Genomic DNA, 23,101 nt, shown 5'->3' on the forward strand with positions numbered 1-23,101 from the left:
GCAATACTAATGAACACCATTCCTAACACTTATGCATTTGCGCCCTGCTGCAATTTCACATGCAGTAGGGGAGGCACCTGTTGTTCAACTGAAGCTTTTAAGTAACCAATTAATCTTCCTGCCTCCACTGCAATATTGCTTGTGGTGGCCAGAGGTCAAAACAAACTGCAAAGCAGTGCAGCTTTCACTGCTTGACAGGTAGCGGACAAAAATGTCGGGGGGGTGGGGGGGAGGTGGCGAGGATCCACTTTGACCCATTGAAGGCCCCTTGGCATCTACCTTCTGCATTTCCTTTCTTTTCCTGGTCTATGCACCCTGCATCCTCCCCACCAACCTCATCCAAACCTACTATCTTGGCCCTTGAGATTCTGACCATCTGAGCCCAATCATTATTGGGGACTAGTTACAGTCATGCTTCTGACCACCAACCTTGATGGCATACAAGACGGCAGTTAACTGGCAGTTCACACACACAGGAGCTCTTCTGCCATCCATTATGTAGCCACAGAACAAGTTGCCAGAGCAGGGCAGACTCACCCCCAACATTTACACCAGGGGGTCTGACAGCCCCATCTGAACGTAAAATCCAGCCCAATACGTTTGGCTGATGTGCCTGCCATAGCTGACTGGCTGGAGATGTGGGAGAGCTGAGAGAGGTGCCTGTCAGGCTGGTAGCACTGACAAGTGTGTGTTGATGAGGCTATTTGAATATTAGGTCTGAATCTTGGTTGATGATGAGAGCATGATCTGGTGCACGTGCGCCATCAGAGGCTGCTTGTCTCGTGATAAGAAGAGGTTAACTGAAGATTTATTAACTGAGCTTGACCATCTCAACAGATGGTTTAATTTTTTCCAGCTCTACAACTAAATTCTTGTGGTCAGGCTCTGAGAATTAATCTTTGCTACCAATTGTTCCCATTCTCTTTTCTCAGTTAAATCGACTAGGCAAATTATAACAATGGATTTCAATTTAAGAAAATGTAAAACCATAAACTTTGAACCCAAGCAATCAGTGGAAATTTAAAAAGATAGGTGGGTCCCTACAGGTGAATCATTAGGCAGTCATGAACAGATAAGAAAAATAGCCAAAAAGAGAACAGATATCTGGTCTTGATATCTAACAGGTTAGCACACAAACAGGTAGAAGCCATGCTTCTGTCATACAAAGCCAATAGTTAAGACCACATGTGGACTGCTGTGTTTTTGGGTACCACACCTTCGGAAGAATACAGTGGTCTTGCACAGAGTGCTGAAGGTTTACCAAATGATAAAGTCTCAAAAGGTTATATTACCAAGGAGAGCTTGTATGAACTTATAGCTGTATTCTCTGGAATTTATGGGGTTAAGGGTGATTGGATCAATATTTTTGAAATACCAAGCAGAAATGATCAGTTAGATAAAGCTAAACTACTTCTATTGGTTCAGGAGTCTAGGGCTCAGCAGTATAGTCTTAAAATGAGAAATCAAAACAAAATTCAGAAGACTTGTACATGCAAAGGGTGGTAACCATTTGAAATCTCTTCTGCAAAGTGCAATTGATACATGATAAATTGTTAATTTTAAATCTAAGATTGATAGCCTTTAGCTGTTAAAGGTATTAAAGGATTCGGAGCAAAGGCAGGTATATGCCGTTAGAAGTCTCAGGATTTCAGTGGATGATGGAATAGGCTCAAGGAGCTAAATGGCCTACTTCTGTCAGAATGTTTCCTATGATTTTCCTTCTCAGCGTGCTCCTCGAGAGCCTGATAGGCCCATGTAGAGCGTAGCATTTCCGCTCCTTTCAACCTCAATCATATAGATTTTGAAGACCAATATTCTGTTGCTCCAATGCCACTCATCTTCCTACAAGTAAAGCATTCCCAATGAATTTTCAGCAGTTGCATTAATCTGAGTACACCTCCCTCCAAGAGGGGCAGTTAGGCTTAAAGAAATGCAGACTAGCTATATATCATACCTGTATTGCAAGGCACTGGGCTCATTCTGAGCATGCAGCTGGTCAGAGATGCATATTGTGCTGGGTCTGTACACCAGTATCACAGTTATGAGCAAGCAGTGTGAAATGTACTTGTCTCACTGAGACAGGGTGCAGGGAAATTGTACATCACAATCCTCATGCTAAAAATTGTGCCAGATTGCACTATAGTCAGATTGATTTTATGTCCTATATTATACCTAAATATAAACATGAAATTTCCTGAAAAACAAAATCATTATACTTGTATTATCCATTTTTATTCTTCTCATGATAAAGATAATTAATCAAAAATTAGCTGCTTATAAATGTTACTAGATAGCAATAACATCAAGTGACATGTGGAAAGTATGGGAAAATGGCATTAAGCTGGATGATCAGCCGTGATCAAGAAGAGCAGAGCAGGTTTGAGAAGATGAATGGCAAACTCCTGCTCCAATGTTTCTATGTTAAGGAATATTAGGGCATTTCATGATAAGCTATTGAAAGATGTAATGATTTATTAATTTGTATAATGGGGATGTACTGAGCTTTATTGGGAAATCTGAAAGTTTTAAACATACCTTCTTGAACATCTTTGGGCATCTAGAATCAAAGGTGGACACTTTCTGACAGCCAAACATGTTTGCCCAAATTCTCATGATCATGCAAATCGTTGCCTTGGTTTCTGGTACGGGTGTATAATTCCAGTTCAACTCCCATGTATGTGTTCAATGTCCAAAATAAGCGAAAATTTATTTCATTAAATTAATTTTCATAAACTGCAGTCATGTTTATTGTTCTAAGAAGCGAATTCAATTCAATGCAGAATATCACAAATGAAATAGAAGAAAATTAGCAATGTCTGATTGAAATTTAAAAGTGCATAAACTTGCATCCAATCCTCAGTCTTCCACTGAATTCCCAAAACCCAAACTTGATCAAATCACAAATGGGATTTACTCACCACTGCTTCTAATTTATATATAAATATAGTGCAATTTCATACATCCTGCTGCAAATAGCTTTTGAAGGCACATTTCAAAATGGAAAACGTAACCTTATGTCCTTGACTCCAGCAAAACCTACAAAATGTATAAGTCTAGAAAAAAGAGACATCTTTGTAGTGGCTGACAATAAAGGATAATTTCTGAAATTGCTTTTACTTGAATCTGTTAGGACTTCATAAATATTAACATATACTATAAGTAGCTGTCTGTAATAGGCATGAAAATTATTATCAAAATAATTCTTAGGTTATGAAATTTAGCAGGGTAGATAATCTATTTAAAAAAGAATTATATTGAACCACTGATTCCAACTTCAGAAGTAGGAAGTAAAGATTAAAAACAATATACAAATAACTCAGAGTAGTGACCAAATCATATCTTGAATATGTAGATGGCACTGGTAATGAAACAGTACAAATGCAACCTACTGTAGATATTCTTCATATCATGGCCAGCGCAGTGCTAATAGGATCTGCAATAAGTCACTGCTGTTATCTTTACTTTTGCTCTGACAATGCTTTAAGTGGTAGCAAAAGTGTCAAGAAATATTATCCCACATAAACAGATAGGTTTAACCAAAGCTCATACACTTTGGTAAATAAAATGTCACTAGGTTCTGCGCAAGAAGTGCCTAAATAGATTCTGAGAATGATCGACCATAAAAAAAGACATAATTTAATTTTACATTAGTTTAAGTGAACTAGAAAATAGAAAAAATATATTTACACGGTGTCTATGAAATAATAAAGTGTAATAAGATTCTTCAGAGCAGAACTGTTAGACAAAGTATGACATCAAGCCATGAAAGGAGATATTCAGTCAGATGACCAAAAGCTTGGTCAAAGAGATAGGTTTTATGGATGTCTAACAAGAGAAAAGTGAGGTATGGAAGCAGAAGTGGAGAAAAGGCATTCCAGGTCTTGAGGTCTAGGCAACTGAAGGCACAGCACAAATGAACAAGTGATTAACACCAGGAATGCACAAGAATCCAGAGTTAGTTGAGTACATATGTCTCATACGGTTGCATGGCTGAAGGAGATTTTAGAGATGGAGAGTCATGAAGGGTTGAAAATAAGAATTAAATCTTTAAAATCAATACTAAGCGTGCATGTAGGTCAGTGAACACGGGTAATATAGTTAAGACACAAACAGTTGAGCTTTGGATGCCTCAAATTAATGGAGTGTGGGAGACCAGTAAAGAGTGCATTTGAATATTCAATCCTAGAGATAACAAAAGCGTGAATGAGCCTTTCAGCAAGAGATACCAAGAAAGGGGCAAAGTTATGTGATATTATGTACAAGGTGTTATATGGGTGTAGGAGGGAGGGCATCAAATTTCTGAGGCATTAGGACAGGTTCTAGTGCAGTGGGACCTGTACAAGGTGGACACGCCACAACTTAGCAGGGATATGTTAAAATAATGTGCAATATGTCTGCTCTGCTACTTGTCGAGGAGGCAGCAAGAAGAAATATCGAGGCCTGGCATTGGCGGAGGAAGGAAAGAGTCCAGCAACCCTTCTTCAGAACATATCTGGAGAAAGGCCAATAGGTCAGTAGATTTGACACATTCACTCTGCCTTCTCGCCATAGATATTGCCAGACCTGCTGAGTTTCTCCAGCAATTTCTGGTTTTGTATAAGAACTTCAGAACTGAAGAGTAGCAGTAGGGAATTCAGTCTCTCTTGCCATCTCCACCATTTAATATGAACATGGTTGATCTTATCTTGGCCGCAACATTTTCCTGCCACTTCCACATAATCCTTTAACCCATTTCTGAAGAAGGTCTCAACCCAAAACATCAGTTTTCCTGCTCCTCTGGTGCTGCTTGGCCTGCTGTGTTCATCCAGCTCTACACCTTGTTATCCTTTAACCCATCTCTGCCTAAAATTTTTGTCTATCTCCCCTTTGAGTTTATTCAGTGTCTTGGCATCCATTGGACTCTGGAGTAGAGTTGCATACATTCAGGACGCTTTGAGAGAAGTAGCTCCTCCTCATCTCTGATTTAAATTTTCTACCGCTTCACCTAAAGCAATGACCTCTCATTCTGTATGCTCTGTCTCTACTTTGTTCATCCACTTTAGAACCTTATATACCTCAAATTAGATCGCTTCTCATTCTTCTAAACTCTAGACAGTATAGATTTAAACTGCTCAATCTCTCCTCAAAAAGCAAGTTTTTCACCTCTGGTATTAATCTGATAAGCCATCTCTGAACTGCTTCCAAAGCATTACCTTCTTAGTAGGTGGAGTCAGTGTAAGGAAGAAAACAGTGAAGTCTATATCAGGATTACTGTGCATATAAAGTATAGAATATACAAGGAGTGTAGTAAATAAGGTTGGGGAGTTACAGGCACAGATTGCCCTGTGAAATTTTGATATTGTGGCAACAACAGACATCTGGCGGAAAGAAGGGTAAAATTGGCTATAAGGAATTTGGAAAAGATAGAAAAGAAAGGACAGGAGGACAGGTAGCAGTACTGCTTCAGAAGGGTATTGCAGTGCTGGAGGAAGAGAATGTCTCAGGGGCTCAAGCACAGAATCAATTACAGCATTGTTTCCAGTCCAACACTAAACAATGCACTGTTGGACCTGGTTCTTGGAAATGAGGTGGACCAAGTGTCAGTTGGGAAAAATTCAAGAGACAGTGATCACTGCAGCATAAGGTTCAGGATGATGGCAGAGAATGACATGCTAGTCAGAAAAATCAATTGGCTAACAGCAGACTTCAATGGGGTAAGCATAGAGCTGGGCAGGATTGACTGGAATTAGAGGTTGATAAATTGAATTCTGACAACACGAGGCTTGAGAAGAACTCTCGTCAGCTGTTACTTGAAACTACTGAGTATTCCAAAGAAAGCTAATTAACTTTTATAAAACCAACTACCTTAATTACAGCAATCATATGCTTTATAGCAGATTTCCCGGTTTCCCAGTTGCCAAGTGTCATTGGGCATTTGGTTTACTAGTTGTGTGACTGGGTAATGCAACATTCTACTAAGCAATATATTTAATTGACTGGCCTAGTTTAATTATTGGTCGCTGCCCATGTGGACTTAAGGTCTGTCATGTTATTCTTCTGCCACTTCCAGAGGAATTTTGCACCTTTGGCATCCAGTTTTTGAAAAATAATTCCTCATTTAAAGATCCTTACTCACCGAAAGATTTAAACAGAGTACTAATTAAGCTCTGAAGGAAGTTCATATCATACTCAAAATGTTAATTCTGGTTCTCTCTCCAGAGATGCTATCAGGCCTGCTGAGTTTTCCAGCATTATCTGTGATTATACTAATTAACCTTCCTTTTTACTGTTGTTGTGTTCTGTCATGAGAGATAGCTTTAAAGGCAAATTAATCCCAATTTCCAACACATTTAGGTGATTAAAAGTGGCAGACCATCACATAAGAAATGCCTTAACCTTTACCACAAGGCCAAATCTATTAAAGAATGAACTGAATAATGCAATACTGTTATAATATGACCGGGAGAAAAGTTATACCTGATCCTTTGAGTATAGTTGCTTTGAGATTTAGGACAATTTCTTTTTGGTTCTTTTGAAATTATTCAAATTCCATCTTGAAGAGAAACTTCTAAATGTCTTGATTCAAAAAAATTTGATTATTTTACATACTGAACAGGTTAACAAGACAGGCTGGATTTTGAACATGGAACTGCTCAAACGTAGAAAGGCATTGTCAGCAAACACTTACAAATGAATCTTTTAAACTGCTGTTCGGACCAAGTCGAACTTCTTCCAAGTCTTTCTTCAACTGGGTAAAAGACTCCTCTGATCGGCACAGCTAGAGAGAAAATCAACACAACTGATTACAAGTTTTAAAGATTCAAAATGAGATAGATGAAGTACTATCATAAAAATCTAATTCTCACTGGTGTTTATTTAAAATTATCCTTATTTAGGAGTAAAAAATATATTAGAAATCATACACTCATAAAATCAGTTTTATTATTGCATTTGGATTTGATCACCAACATGACCGCTTACTTCATTTTGCATTAAGTAAGAGTCAAAGGTCACTGATTCCTCTAAAATCAGTAGCCTCATTCTTGAAACCTTGTTGAAGGTTTCACCTATTGGTCAATTTGAACAACTTTGTGGGATTTGCCTCAAAGTGTCAGAAAAGCTGCATTTGAAGAGAATTACCATTATGATTATTTCACTAATTATTGCATTCAAAACGATCAAACCCTTGGCAGCCAAATTTTATATTAGTGATATTCTGCAAATAAGAAGTTAACGACAATGCAAAGAGAGTTCCCAAATGTAAAAATATAATGTATTCATTTACTAACACAGGACTGGACAAAATCTTTGACACCCTTCTGCTTAACTCATTACATTCTCCAAATTGTAAGGCTTGCTCATTCTGTTATCCTACAATGTGTTTTCCTAATGACTTTAGCAGGGGTGTGTGAAGATTGCTATTGCTCACCTTTAAACACTTAAGGTGACTATGGCCTACAGTTGTTCAATCCTGCGATCATGGCAGCCTTCCCAGGACAGAGCTTTGATCCCAGTGTACTGTTTCCCAATCATTTAAGCTTCCATCAAGACTGCAATGCATGGAATCACTGTGCAAGGGTATAAATGTTGCATTCCTGTTCAATCCAAAGTCTGGGCATCAAGGCTTAAAGTTGCTTGAGGTCACTCAGTAAAGCCATCTTCAGTATTTCCCAATAAAAGTCAGCAGTGGAAAACCGACTAAAGGTTATTAGCAAAAGATTCAACGGTGACGTGAGTGGGAGGTTGGGATATAGAACATACTGTCTGAGATTGTAGTGGAGGCAGATTCAACCATGGTTTTCAAGAGAAAATTTGATGTAAGCACCTGAAGTGAAAAGATTTACATGGACTTGAATTAACTGTGTACTTTGGCTGAGAATTAGCATGGAAATGAAGGGAGAGAAAACAGAAATTGCTGGAGCAACTCAGTAAGTCAGGCCACATCTACAGGGAGAAATCAGAGTTAATGTTATGAGGTTGCAAACTCCAAGGCAGTAATGGCTGCAGTGTAGCTCCTATTAAATGATTATAGCAAAATGTATTGTCTAAATGGAGAGTAACTTCACAGTGTTCTGGTGCAAAGGGATCAGGGTGTTATTGTGTACTAACTGTAGAAAACTAGTATGTATGTACAGCAGGAAACAAATGGAATTTTGGTGTTTATTGCTAAAGGAACAGATATAAAGATAGGAAAGTGTTGCTGCAACTCTACGAGGCATTAGTGAGACCACACCTGGAATACTGCATAAAATTCTGCTCCCCTACTTGAGGAAGGATGTACTTGCATTGGAATCAGTTCAGAGAAGGTTAACTAGACTGATTCCAAAGAAGAGGCATTTGTCTTATGAAGACAGATCAAGTATTTTAGGCTTAAAGTTTCTAGAGTTTACAAAAATAAGCGGAGATCTAATTGTGATACATGAAATGCTAAAGAGAATTGACAAAATAGAGAGGATGTCTCCCCATGTGGGCCAATCTAGAAGGAGAAGTTTTCAGCATAAGGGATAGCAGATTTATGAGACTGAGGACAACTTATTTCTCTCAAAGGGTCATGAATCTGTGGAATTCACTATCCCAGAGTGTGGTGGATGCTGGGACATTAGTAAATTTAATGAGGAGTTAGACAGATTTTTAATTAGTAATGGATTGAAAGGTTATAGGGCACATGCAGGAAAGTGGAGTTGAAGATGAGATGAGATCAGCTATAATCACATTATATGGAGGATTAGGTTCATAGGGCTGAACTGCCTCCTCCAAATCCTAGTTTTTGTGTTATTATGAATATCCCCTTTAAGTCATTTTATTTTTATTAAACTATGGCCATGTCCTTGAGGTTAAATTACTGTCTTACAAAACTCCATGGAAAAGTATGTGTTTTTCACTCAAATTCTGAGGGCTTAGCAGCTTGCCCTTTCCCATTCCACTTTCAACAACTCTCACAAGTCTCCTACTGCCTCACTTCACAATAATCCCACCTCACTCTCACATGAACCACAGCAATTTTCAAGCACCAAAATACAGTAACAATGGGGAAAAGTTTGGGAAGCGCTAGCTTATGAATATTAGAACAGGGAATGACATGCATTGGCGAGATATAGAAAGGCGTTAATTCTGTTTTGTAACAGTTTTTCGAAGTTTTGTTACAAACATTTATTTGTTAGAGGCTTTTACTTCAGGAATTTAGCCAAAAATACAATGTTGATCTGTAGCAGGTCAAGTGAACGTGGGAAACGATAGAGTGACCTTGATGATGAGATGATGTTTTAATGGGAACCAGAGTCTTAGGGCTAAACCTTACATTATTTTTTGCCCAACTCTGTGTTTGTTGAGATTTTAGAGGGATTTCCACCATGACACCTAATAGGTTTTCCTACCATATCTTACAAAGCTCAATGCTACTATCTACTTATCCTGCCCCAATGATGTTGTCACATTTGATTCTTGCCTCACCTTGCCATTCCCAGAACAACCAGCCACTCAGTGTATAGCCTCGAATTAAACAGGATCCATTGCACTATTGCGGACACAGTCAAGTACTGTCAGTTTAGAGCTACTGGCATAGAAATTCAGGGTGACAGTAAACTTGTCAGCCACTAAAATTCCATCTTTGCTCTGCTGTGAGGTTGCACCTAGGTTGCAGGAGCTGATTCAGTCAGGTACCACCTGCTTGTTAAAACACAAGTGCCTCAGGAACTGCTCCCAGCTAAGATGGAGGTGGAGTGCTCTCTCAAGACCAACAGTAGGTGGGACCTTCTACTGACAACCCACCTTTTCCTCCTCCATTTGAAACCCCTGCCTTCTCTGCTGCGTGAGCTCTATTTTTCATCATGTCACAGTCCAAATCCCACATAATTAAAACAAGATTTTTCTGAATGTAACAGCATCATCAGGATGCCGTACCATTCTTTTTAAAATCCTATATAATAGCAAAGCAGCTTCAAGAACATAAATGAAATACTGTACTTCCACAAATTGTTGCATCAGTAATAGTAAGCCAATTGTCACTGAGGAGAGATGAAAGATCATGAGAAATCTTTTCATCTAACGAGTGGTGAGCCTGTTGAATGCTCTGCCGTAGGAAACAGTTGATACTAAGACACTGAAGTTTCCAAGAACGAGTTAAATATAGTTTGTTGGGCTAAAGGGATCAAAAGGTATCGGTTGAAATCAGACTTAAAGGCCCAAATGACCTACTCCTGTTTGCTTTGTTTCTATGTTTCTAATTGGATTTCAGCCAGTAAGTAGATGGTTGGCCATTTCAACAATGCTAGTTGGTAAGGTGCTGAACTTAGAATTGAGTGTGAGTAGGACTGATGGTTAACTAGGCATGCATGGTTTAATTTGGCAGAATGCTGTACCAATTTGCCCAATCAATACCACAATTTTCCCACTTTGCATAAGTCCAGTACACTCATGGCAAGACCCAGTCAGCATAAATTGCACAACCTGTGCCAGAGATTACTGGAAGAGTTCTGGCTTCCATTATTTCATTTCAGAGCTTTCTTAGTACTGCCATCAGTGGGACCACACAGTCCAAATCCCAAACCCTTGTTTGTAGCTGCAAAATCTAAAGTGATTACATTAATAGACAGCATTTAGAAAACACAGCAGTTTTAATATTGGTTATACTTTTAAAATGAAAACTGCATTAAGTATCTCTATATATTTTACCATGTCAAGCATTTGCTTTGCTGTGATGAGAATAAAATATAAAAATAAAATAATTGTAATAATTATCTAAATATAATTAAATACAATAATTTATAAAACAATAAAATGAAAAAATAAAAATACCTAAATTATCTGATCTCTTAAAGAAACACACACATGACCAATGACGCTTTTAAAGATAAGTATCACATGATCCATAGGATAGACAAGTTTAGAAGAGGAAAAACTTATAACCTTAAAAGAAAAGCACAAAAGAGCAAATCGGAGGATGCTTAAAAAATCTGGAAGAAACATTTAACAAATCCTAATGGACGAATATTTTCATTGTAATTTTGTAATGGAAGCCTCATTTAATAATTAAGAAATCATAAATCCTATTTTTAAATTATAAGATGAAAAGACATTTTCTACTTTGTCTGAACAGAAATCATACCTCTTGTTTCATGCCTTTGACCTTACTCTCCAGGTGGTGTATATCCTGCAGCTGATTCAGATTTTCTGAATCTTTCATGGCCATTTCATTATGCAGTTCAGTTATGGTGTCCTGTAAATCTTGAATTTTTTGTTCCTTTTCAATGATCTATAATAATCAGAAACAAGTGATTGGGAGCAAAGTTTACTTCAGACAAAATAAACTCCCTACACCAACACTTATACCAAACATTAGCAATTGTATGTAGTTGCAAAGGACATGAACTTAAAGAAAATCTTTTCATTTTTTCCTTTGTTTCTTGACAGTAGTTAATATATCTTGTGTTTCTACAATGAATGTATGTTTTAAATAATTTAATCTATTTACTATATTATTACTTCAGGCCTCTCATCCAACAAAAATAACATCTTGCTTTTGACCAGGTATTTCTCCTTAGCTGTGCCAATCATTCTTTTTTCATTAAATAATGTGGGTATTGCTGGCAAGACCAGCATTTATTGCTCATCTCTAATTGCCCTTGACAAAGTATTGAGGATATATTTCTTCCTGAACCATTTCAGTCCATATGATGTAGGTATGCTCAGAGTACTGTTAACTAGAGAGGTCCAAGATTTTCAATCAGTGACAATAAAAGAGCAGCAATAGTGTGACTTGGAAGAGATCTTGTCAGGGTTGCTTATTGCTCCTGTCCTTCCAGGAAGTGAAGCTGCAGGTTTAGAAGGTACTTTTGAAAGAAATTTGGCAAGTTGTTGTACAACATTTTGTATGATAAATATTGCTGCCATAGTGAATTTTGAAGTTGGTGGATGTGGTTCCAGTTGAGTACACTGTTTTGCCCTGGATAGACTAAAGCTTCTTAAATATTTTGGAACTGCAGTCATCCACCCAAGGGAGAGCATCACATCACACTCTTGACGGTGCTCAAAAGATGATGAAAGAATTTATTATAGCTACGTAATCTAAACATCATTTACCAACTCATTGGTCATAAATTCTATTTTAAGATTATTAAACCAAAACACATTTCCTAATCTTTCTAAACACAGTGGAGAGTCACAACCTTTTAGCTACTTCTGAAGCCATGGTATTTACATGGCTGTTTTATTTAAGGTTCTGATCAATGATGACATCCAGAATGTTGCTGCTGGGGATTTCCAATGATATTGATATCACTCATTATCAAAGGAAGGTGGTTAGGTTCTTCCTTATTGGAAATGATAATTAGGTATTGGTACATGCAGACATGGATAATATCATTATTTGAGGGGCACTGATTGGAAATTAATACCGTGCACTCATCAGCAACTATCTACAATTTGTACTTAATTTTAGTAGAAAGTTCATTGTTAAAAGTTTTGAAAGCTGGTCTGTTTAGGATACAGCCTTGAGGAACTCTTGGAGAAATATCTTGGAGGTGAGGTGGCTGGCCTCCAACAATCACAACCACCTTCCTTTGGGAAGCCTCCAGTCTGTGGAGAGTTCTTCTTTGATATGAACACACTTCAATTTTACCACATGTATGCTACAAAATTTGTAGAATTCACAAAGATAGATTGGAAACTATTTGCATATAACATAAGTTTAAAGATTATAAAAACGCATTGTAAGATACAATCCCATAAATGCCAAAAACACTCCTTTACAGTACTCAGACAGTACTCATAATTTCTGTTTACCATCAAGCCTATGATTGTAGTCATGGGAATCTCACCCTTTGAAGCAGCATGGCATTCTGATAGTGAAAGTCCCATTAAGCTTCCATAGTACCACCATATGAGTAAACAATGAAACAGCATTTTATTTTCAATTCTTGTGTAGGTCTCAGAATGTGTGCAGCATATGGGCCATTATAGCTAGTTGCCCAATAATCAGAAGATGAGATGAAATGAAATGGATTGAGGGCTTTCATCTTGTAATATCATCATGTGACTTACTGGCTGAGACATAGGATTTATTCTGTTGTTGAACATAAAGCACTTCTGAACTTGATTTCAATAAACATTTCTAACATTTCCCCCACAATTTCTATGTTTAATAAAACATCAGTGTTGAATGTCTGAAAATCCAAATATCAAAAATTGATTTTATACAAAAGAAACCCTGAAATTTCTCAAAAGGCTCATCAGGTCTGGCAGCAACTGTGGAGAGAAATCAGAGTGTACGTCCTGAGGAAGGGCCACTCGATCCACAACATTAACTCTGATTTCTCTCCATAAGTGCTGCTCGACTGGCTGAGCTTTTCTAGCAATTTCTGTTTTTGTTTCTGATTTGCAGCCTCTGCAGCACTTTTGGTTTTATTTTGATTTTGTGCATCCTTTGCTTATCTCACTTTTGAAAGCACGTTGAGCATGACATTCATGTCCATTCACACAGAAGACTTATTAATAATGGGTAGGGGTTTTGACAATGCTGTTACAATTCGCGTATTTACCCATATATTTACATTGATCACACAACCACAACATTCACCTAGTGTTCCTAGGAGCACTGGGATAACTGAAGTCTGTTAAAAAAAACAGTTTCTTGCATGTTTTGCATATTTTCTTCAAGAAAGCTACCTTTTTGATACACCTAATTTTTTGTTTATTCGTTCAAGGGATGAGGGTGTTGCTGGCTAGGCCAGCATTTATTGCCCAACCTTAACTGGCCGGGCAGCAGTTATGAGTCAACCACATTGCTTTGGGTCTGGAGTCACACGTAGGCCAGACCAGATAAGGATGGTGGTTTCCTTCTTTAAAGGATATTAGTGAACCAGATGGGTTTTTCTAGCAATTGACAATGGATTAATGGTCATCATTAGACCCTTAATTCGGGATATTTATTGAATTCAGGTCCTCAGAACATTATCTGCAAATCTGGATTAACAGTCCAGTGATAATTAGAACTCCTGAGCCCCAGCCTGGGTTTTCAATTTTCATCAGGGTTTGTAAGGATGTAGGCTGTTTGGATTACAAGGGGCATTGGATGCAAAGAGGGGCATACCTTGGCAATGGGGGCATGGTATGCGTCTTGGGAAGGTGAGGGTGTGTGAGGGTTGCAAGCTCTTTTTTAAAGCTGGGTAAACAATCACAAATGCTACTACTTTTAAATCTAAACGCTAAATATGATAGTGATATCAATTGGACAGCAATATTAACCAAAGAGCCTAGAATGAAGTCCATCATGATTGAGGTACTTGTCAGTCTGCAACTCCAACAATTTACTTGCACTGCTCCTCCAATGATTACAATGTTCCTGAGTTCTTCCCTTCGTTCTATTTTTTGATTTATAGCTGTTTCTGGAATATTACTTGCATCCTATTCAGTGAAAAATGTAAAATACCTATTCATTTCCACGATTACTTCGCTCCAAACTCACCTATTATTGGTCTAATGCTCAGTTTGTTAACTTTTTTTTAAAAGAAATTACAAAACCTGTTTCTGTCCGTTTGTAGAATTCTGGCGCGATTTCTCTCATACACTAGCTTTTCCCTCCATGTTAATCTTTAGGTAAATATTTGCTGTTTATTATACACTGTCCATCCTTCTGTCCTGTCAGCTGTCTCTGCAAAATTACATGCTCTTTCTTTCATATTTGATATCATATATAACCATTCTAGTTAACCACAGATAGTAGGTCTGTCGTTTGAATTTGTTCTCACTCATCGGATTATGTCTATTTTATGCTTTCTGAAATATTCCTGCCACAGAAATCTATTGACCTGTGCTTCAGCTTTACCATCATTTGCTAAACTATTTTGGGCATGAGGAACAGAATAAACATTAGTCATTGACCAAGTAAGTAAGTTCTTCCCCTGTTGCAGAAAAACAATCAATTCCTGGAGACTAAATAGGTTGGGAAAAGATAAAACAATTGAGTTCCTCTTTCTCTTCCTCCACTAACTCCCTTATTCCCACAACTCCGCTACTCTGTCTTTGATGCTGAGGGTTGAAATGATACTCAAAGGCCTAACTGTTTCCATTGTCACAAGTGAGACGCTTTCATATAGGTTTCTGGATATTTTGGCCTAAGGGTGTAGAGAAAGGAGCTGAAGTTGAGTGAAAGTAATTCACTGATCAAGTCGTAGCTCTGACTACAGCAGCCAGACCAAGTATAAACATTGTTGTGAGTACAATTAAAGTAGACAAGATATCTGAAAGTCACGGGAAACACTTGTCATAACATAAAGTAGTGCTGCAGTGCTTCAGTGAAGATCAGTCCAAGTTGTAAGAACAGCACCTCATTCTCCACTTGGAAACCCTGCAACCTCTGGCTTCAATGTTGAGCTCAACAATTTTAGGGCTTCTGCACATTCTCCCATGTTCTTACCTGAACCCCCATACACCAGACCTTGTTATCACATGGGCTGCTTCCACAAACAAAGCATTGTCTGCCTCTAATGGGCCCAGTAGCAGCTTTTCATTCTCTCAGGCTGACTTTTACCCATTCCTTTGTCTGCCCAACTGTTTTTTCTCTCTCTCTGGGCTCCATCTCTACCCATTGTTTACTCTTTTCCCCTCTCCCTGCACCTCTTCGTGAGCATTTATACCGAACATTTCCCAGCTACAGTTGGTTCTGAAGGAAGGTCACTGGGCCTGAAAAGTTAATTCTGCTTTCTCTCCACAGATACTGCCAGACTAGTGTGTTTTTCCAGAAATTTCTACTTTTGTCCCTATTCTCCGCTCTCTGTCGTTTCATTCCATCTTGTGCCTGGCACAGTGGCAGATCCTGACACAAATTCTCTATTTGTGGACAACCATCAACCTTAGTGATTGTTGGTGGGTATCTTAAGTCCTTCTCTATCTCTTCCTTGACAAATTTTATTTAGACAGGAACTTCACCCCCATATCAAATAAGAACTTAACAACATGAAAATCTGAAACCCAACCAGTTTCCAAATGGATTACCGAACACAAAAAAATCTGATTGCAATTTCTTGATTCCAGACAAAAATTCATCCTGAGAACACTTACTAGGTCAACAACCTAAACAGGTACAAATGTATCTTGCTGTTGGTGGCCAATTCTCCCAAGCAATTTTGGTTGCTTGCTTCCTGGTTTCCAATGAATACAACTTTAAATTCACCCACTTTTGTTTCATTGACAAACTTACTGAGATTACAAACATATTCAATTGCAATATTAAAATTGTTTCTCAATGCTTCAGTACTCAAGTAAGTAATCACCTGAGATTGTTAGCCTTTCAAACTGGTAAAGATCTTTATTCCCATTCACCACTTTTAATGTTCCATTATTTGGTTGTTTCATTGTTTCTACAGAACAGGGGTGTTCATGGAATTCTCTTTAATACAGATTTTCCAAATATGCCACCATTGGATGGACAGGGATCATGCATACAAAAGCAAAATACTGTGTTAGCTGTGCATCTGAAACAAAACATAATTCTGGAAGTATTCAACAGGCCAGGCAGCATCTGCAAAGATGGGAACAGGGTTAACATTTCATGCCAGTGATATTTGATCAGAATACTTCCAGAGTTGTATCGCTATTCTCCAGGAAACATGCAAGATATTGTTTTAAACTTAACATAGTGGAGCAAACCTTCCCACAAGGTGTGACACTCTGCCAATATCAAGCAGTCTTTCAGATGGTTCAGCAAGAAACAGTAAAGCTCATATTTGGTATGTAAACTGAAATCCTCAGGTTTTGAGTTCAGCACTTTGCCAGCAATGCTATCAGTTACAAAGTGACTGTGTAACTGTATCCTAAATAAAGCTTTTGAAATAGACTGAAACATTTCTTTACAATTACTGACCACTATCCAGCACAAAATTAACTATCATGGAGACCAATTAATGATCTTAGTTTTCAGAATTTAAACTCTCCCACGACAAAACCCCTTCTTTTAGGTTAAAATATCCTTTCAAGGGTTCTACATTTATTTTTAACAGTTTTATTTACTGATAACCACAGAGTTGCATAAACAAAGCCTCAGCAAGTTTTTTCCATTCCAGTAACTTACCAGGTTATACCATTTCAAATATGCAGTTGCATATTCGTCATTGCAATATGCATCATGCCACACTTATTCTTTTCTAGAATATTCTAATCTATCTGAAATCTCATTTTTTTTTTTATTTATTCAGTTTCTGGGTTGTGGGTTTCGCTGGTTGGCCACCATTTCCTGCCCATCCCTAGTTGCCCTTGGGAAGGTGGTGGTGATGTGCCTTCTTGAACTGTTGTAGCCCACCAGCTGTGGGTTGGCCCAGAATGCCATGAGGGAAAGAATCCCAGGGCTTTGACCCAGCGACAGTGAAGGTATGGCAGTACATTTCCAAATCAAGATGGTAAATGGCTTGGAGGGGTACTTGGAGGTGGTAGTGCTCCCATATATCTCCTGCCTTTGTCCTTCTATAAGGAAGTGGTCGTGGGTTTGGAAGGTGCTGTCTGAGGATCATTGGTGAATTTCTGCAGTGCAACTTGTAGATAGTACACACTGCTACTCCTGAGCATCAGTGGTGGAAGGAATGGATGCTTGTGGATGTAGTGCCAGTCAAGTGGGCTGCTTTGTCCTGGATGGTGATAAGCTTCTTGAGTGTTGTTGCGGCTGCACTCATCCAGGCAAGGGAGTATTCCATCACACTCCTGACTTGTGCCTCGTAGATGATGGACAGGCTTTGGGGAGTGAGGAGGTGTGTTACTCGCAGGCAGCTCTCCTAACCTCTGACCTGCTCTTGTAGTCACTGTGTTTATGTAGTGAGTCAAGTTGAGTTTGTGGACAGTGACAACCGCCAGGATATTGACATTGAGGAATTTAGTGATGGTGACACCATTAAATGTCAAAGGGTGCTAGTTAGATGGTCATAACCTGGCAGTGTGGGGCGCAAATGTTACTTGCCACTTGTCAACCCAAGCCTGGATATTGTCCAGATCTTGTTGCATTTGAATGTGGACTACTTCAGTATCTGAGGAGTCACGAATGGTGAACTCTGTGCAATCATCGGTGAACATCCCTACTTCTAACCTGATAATGGAGGGAAGCTCATTGATGAAGCAACTAAAGATGTTGGGGCCGAAGATACTACCCTGAGGAATTCCTGCAGAGATGCCCAGGAGTTCAGACGACTGACCTCCAACAACCACAACCATCTTCCTCTGTGTGGGATATGACTCTAACCACCAACAGTTTGCCCCTTGATGCCCACTGATTACAGTTTTGCCAGGGCTCCTTTATGTCACACTCAGTCAAATCCCACCTTGATATCAAGGACTGTCGCTTTCACTTCACCTCTGGAATTCATCTCTTTTGCCCATATTTGAACCAAGGCTATAATGAGGTCAGGAACTGAGTCATCCTAGCTGAACCCAAACAGGGTTTCACTGAGCAGGTTGTCGCTGAGCAGGTACTGTTTGATAGCTGTGCTGATGACAGCTCTGATCAATTTACTGATGGGGAGGTAACTGGCCGGGTTGGATTTTTCCTGTATACTCCATGTGTCTGTTCATTTCAGTTGTCCAATTATGTCTATATATATGGACTTATTAAAGACAAGTCATCTCTGAAGAGCTTGACTTTGAGTTGCTTGATGAGATAACAAGGTAGAGCAGTTGGTGTTGTGTATGTGGACTTGTTAAAATCACTTGGTATAGCATTTAATAACTATTGCCAAGGTTGAAGCCTGCGGGATTAAGGAAGCAATGGGAGCACAGACATAGAATTGTTTAATATAGAAAGTAGATAACGGTCATGAGATTAAATGAACAATTGTTTCCCCAGAAATGAGTACTGAAATCAATGCAATCTTGATCTTTTGTGCATGAGCATCTTTTCAGAATTTAAAGATAACACAAAACTTTGAAATGTGGTGAACAGTGGGTTGTAGTGATATCAGAAGGACACAGGTAGAAATTAAACTTTTAAAAAATAAACATAAGGATCCTTGAAGGGTATTCTAACTTAAAAGAATGTGGTTTTTTGTAGGGTGAGCAGTTAAAATCTGAGAAAAAAAAATCCTAACCCAAAGCTGCCTTCTACCTGCATATTTCAGCATAAACTCGTGGGTGACCTGTCCATCCATTTCAAGGGGGTGGTCTGGAATTTGAATGTATGATAATGAGACTATCACTCTCATTGTCATTTCATTTTTTTGACAATAACTGCTGTCTGATAGGTTTTGAAAAGTTGAGAAACACAGCACTTCATAGATTCCCAGTGGATTCAAGAGGCAAATGCCTGTTTGAAGAGCATTCACAATTAGGTTCCCATCAAAAAACATTTCCACCACAAATTCCACAATCAAGTCCTAGACATCGCAATCGTCATGAGACATGCAATTTCCAATCATTCTCTGATACCTCCTGTACTTTTCAAAATCTCCAATGCTTACTTCCCTCTCAACCGCCCACATCAAAGTCACCAACCTCTCCCAGGATTGACAATATACCCACATGGATGCCATTCAACACTCCCACAGATCAGTATTCTCTTCCCCTCAATCAAACCAGTTTATGATTTGAACCCCTCCTCCTCATTTTGTGATGAACTATTTTTCAACCAATAAGCAAAAAAGAAAGGAAATTCAATCAAAGCATCTGTTGGAGCTGTTCTCAACTTGAATTTTACAAACCTTCAAAAATCACTTTTTTGACATAAGATTTTCCTTACATATCCACATTAAGTCCTATTTATAGAGTCATATTAATAGGGTAACGCAGCACAAAACCAGACACTTCCGTCCAACCAGTCCATTCCTACATAATCCCAAAGAAATTGAGTCTCGCCTGCCTGCGCTTGTCCCATATCCCTCTGAACATTTCTTATTCATTTACATATTTAAATGTCTTTAAAACATTGTAGTTGTACCTGCATTCAGCACTTCCTCTGGAAGGTCATTCCACACATGAACTACACACTGCGTAAAAGCATTGCCCCCATACCTTTATTTAAAATCTCACTCCTTTCACTTTAAAAATATTTCCTTAATCTTGAAAACCCCCACCCTAGGGAAAAGACACCTTCCATTCACGTTATCTATACCCTTTAAGATTTTATAAACCTCTATAAGGTCACCTCTCAATCTATACTCCAGTGAAAAAAGTACCAGTCCATCTAGCCTCTCCTTTAACTCAAACCCTCCAATCCCGGCAACATCCTGGTAAACCTCTTTTGAACCCTCTCCAGCATAATAATATCCTTCCTCTAACAGAGAGACCAGAACTGTGTCTGGTACTCCAGAAGAGGCCTCACCAACATCCTCACCATAATGTCCCAACTCCCATACTCAAAGCTCTAAGCAATGGAAGCAAGCAGGCTAAGCACCATCCTAACCACCACGGAAACAGACCCTTCAGTCCAACTCATCCATGCTGACCAGATTTCCTAAATTACTCTAGCCTCATTTGCCAGCATTAGGTCCATATCCCTCCAAACCCTTCCTATTCATATACCCATCAAGATGCTTTTCAAGTGTTGTAATTATACCAGCCTCCACACTTCCTCTGGCAGCTCATTCTATACACACGCCACTCTTTGCATGAAAAAGTTGTCCCTTAGATTCCTTTTAAATCTTTATCCTCTCAACTTCAAACTATGCCCTCAAGTTTTGGACTCCCCCATCCAGAGAAAAGACCTTGTCTATTTACCTTAGCCATGCAGCGCATGATTTTATAAAACTCTTATAGGGTCATCCTCAGCCTCCGATGTTCCAGAGAAAAAAGCCCCAGCCTATTCAGCCTCTCCCTATAGATCAAACCCTCTAACCGTGGCAACATCCTCGTGACTCTTTTCTGAACCCTTTCAATTTTTACAACATCCTTCTTATAGCAGGGAGACCAGAATTGAAAGCAGTATTCCAAAAGTAGCCTAACCAAATCTCGTATAGCCACAACAAGGCCTCCCAACTCCTATATTCAATGCATTGGCCAATAAAGGCAAACATACCAAATGCCTTCCTCATTACCCTATCTACCTGCGACTCCATTTTATGTGATGCAAACTTCAAAGAATTAGCCCCTAGGTCTCTGTTCTACAACACTGCCCAAGGCCCTACTTTTGTCTTTGTTTGTTTTACCAAAATGCAATGCCCTTTCATTCAAATTAAACTCCATTTGCAAGCGTCAGCCCATTGACCCAATTGATCAATTGTAATTTTTGATAACCTTCTTCACTGCCCACTCTACCACCAATATGTGGTGACTTGGACAAGTTCATAAACAGTAAACCAATTGTGTATTATAACATTAGCTTATTAAATAGCTCACTCAATAATTTTTTAAAGGCTGTTATCTTTAACCTCTTAAAAATTCTTACCTATATTTGACATTCCATATTTTCCAACTTGTAAATGTGGTTATGCTTTACATTTGCACAGTTGCATCATTGAATTAGAAACTGCACAGCGCATGTGGATCAACAGTATATGTGTAACCCCACTTTTGCCTTTGAAAGTGACTGTAATTTTTTGACAAGTTCATTCTCCCCAGTCATTCAATTTATATTGCATACAGAACTAAGATTCTTGTATCACACAAAGCTATTGAGTATCTTTAATGTAATTTGGAAACAAAATTTTGATATAATCTGTCTGATAAACATAAAATGGACATATGCTAACATTTATTCTAGTAAGATCTGAAAATTGCACTTTACAGATGAAGGATGTTGAAAGAAATGTCCTCATTCACTGATATATCGGGTATCTGAAAAGGGGTCATCTCTTTCACTGGCAGAGTTAACTTCAAGTTAACAATATTTCAAATAATAAAGAGCAGCCCACATACTGCTCTACATATCTAATAAATGTATGTGTTCACTCTCCATGGAATGCATTCAGAGATACCAGTCTGTGAAGGGACATCTTTGTCTACTCATCTCTTCATTACAGGATTGCTTTCGAAGGCGAACAGCATTTTTGCACCAGATCAGTTAACTGCCAGATCAGTTCATTATAAGGCTGTCTCCAACTTAAAAAAAGACAACTGTAAAGGATATTTGGGAGAGAATTCTTTTGAAAATCACTATTGTAAATTTTGTTTAAGCAATACTTTTAGACTTCTAATGCTCATGAAGACATTTATATTCTTTCCAAATAAATACCTGGCAAAATAATATTTGATACATTGTAAAAATGTTTTATTATTGATACATCTCTTTAAGCTGCAATTTTTTTCTGATATTAGCATCTAGAAGGAGGGCACTAGTGTGACATCACATACAGAATTCATCCATTTTTGTTTACTGGAAATCACCTCTGTTTGCCTGTGATAGAAAATTCCTTTCCCTGCTACCCCCTAGCCCCCGACTCAACTCTGGTTTCACAAATCAGGAACCAATCCACCATGGAAATGATCTGAAGGTACTCAGTTCACCACGGGTCACTGAGCAATACTGCTCCGCAGCTATTAAAAGTATGTAGGTGGCAGACCTGTACTGCGCTGCCAAACTCACTTCCAGTAATTAAGTGGGGGACAAGATATTGGAATACTGGATACGGGTTGAAAGTTTTCCATTTAAATAAATAGAAGATATGTACTCCTAGCACCAAGTGTTGGGCAGAGCCCGTAGGACAAAAGGAAGCAATGTAAACATGGAAAATTCTTCTACTGCATGTAATAAAGTCATTGGAAGTAATTTAGTCCCACACAGTTGCCTGCAAATATTTTGCACCACTCAGATGAACCACGACAATATGCCAAAATCAATCTGCTTCAGACATATGTACGTTCTTCCCCTGCAACTTATGTATTATTATTCTTTGTTCTCTGCTGTTCAGATTATATCAGCAGGCACTACATCTCTGGAAATTTTAAGAAAAAAACAAAAGTCATCAATAATTTGTATATCATTTAAACATGTCAAGCCACTCATAAATAAAAAATGATGGCGTTCCAGTTTTATACATTTTGTTATAGTAGAGAGTGATGAACTGATTTATTTTGAATCAATTTTTATGAACCTTACACATTTTTTGTTTTCATAATGAGCAGATTAACTGAGGTCTGTGAAAGTGTGTTGGTGTAATAAGAAATCAGGCTTATACAATCATATTTTTGCAGGGTACACAGAAGAAAATAATCAGCA

General features: G+C 38.4%; 1 protein-coding gene across 1 annotated transcript in view; it reads right to left on the reverse strand.

Annotated features, from left to right (window-relative positions):
• The window catches only part of LOC125459774 (golgin subfamily A member 4), a 709,733-nt gene that overhangs the window by 469,328 nt on the left and 217,304 nt on the right, over positions 1-23,101 (reverse strand). Inside the window, exons 8-9 of the mRNA XM_048546606.2 lie at positions 11,084-11,230; positions 6,668-6,757 (exon numbers count right to left, since the gene is read on the reverse strand). Of these exons, the coding sequence (XP_048402563.2) occupies positions 6,668-6,757; positions 11,084-11,230 (237 nt within the window). The remainder of the gene's footprint in view (positions 1-6,667; positions 6,758-11,083; positions 11,231-23,101) is intronic.

This window comes from Stegostoma tigrinum, chromosome 16 (genome assembly GCF_030684315.1).
Source record: "Stegostoma tigrinum isolate sSteTig4 chromosome 16, sSteTig4.hap1, whole genome shotgun sequence".
Taxonomy (NCBI): Eukaryota; Metazoa; Chordata; class Chondrichthyes; order Orectolobiformes; family Stegostomatidae; genus Stegostoma; species Stegostoma tigrinum.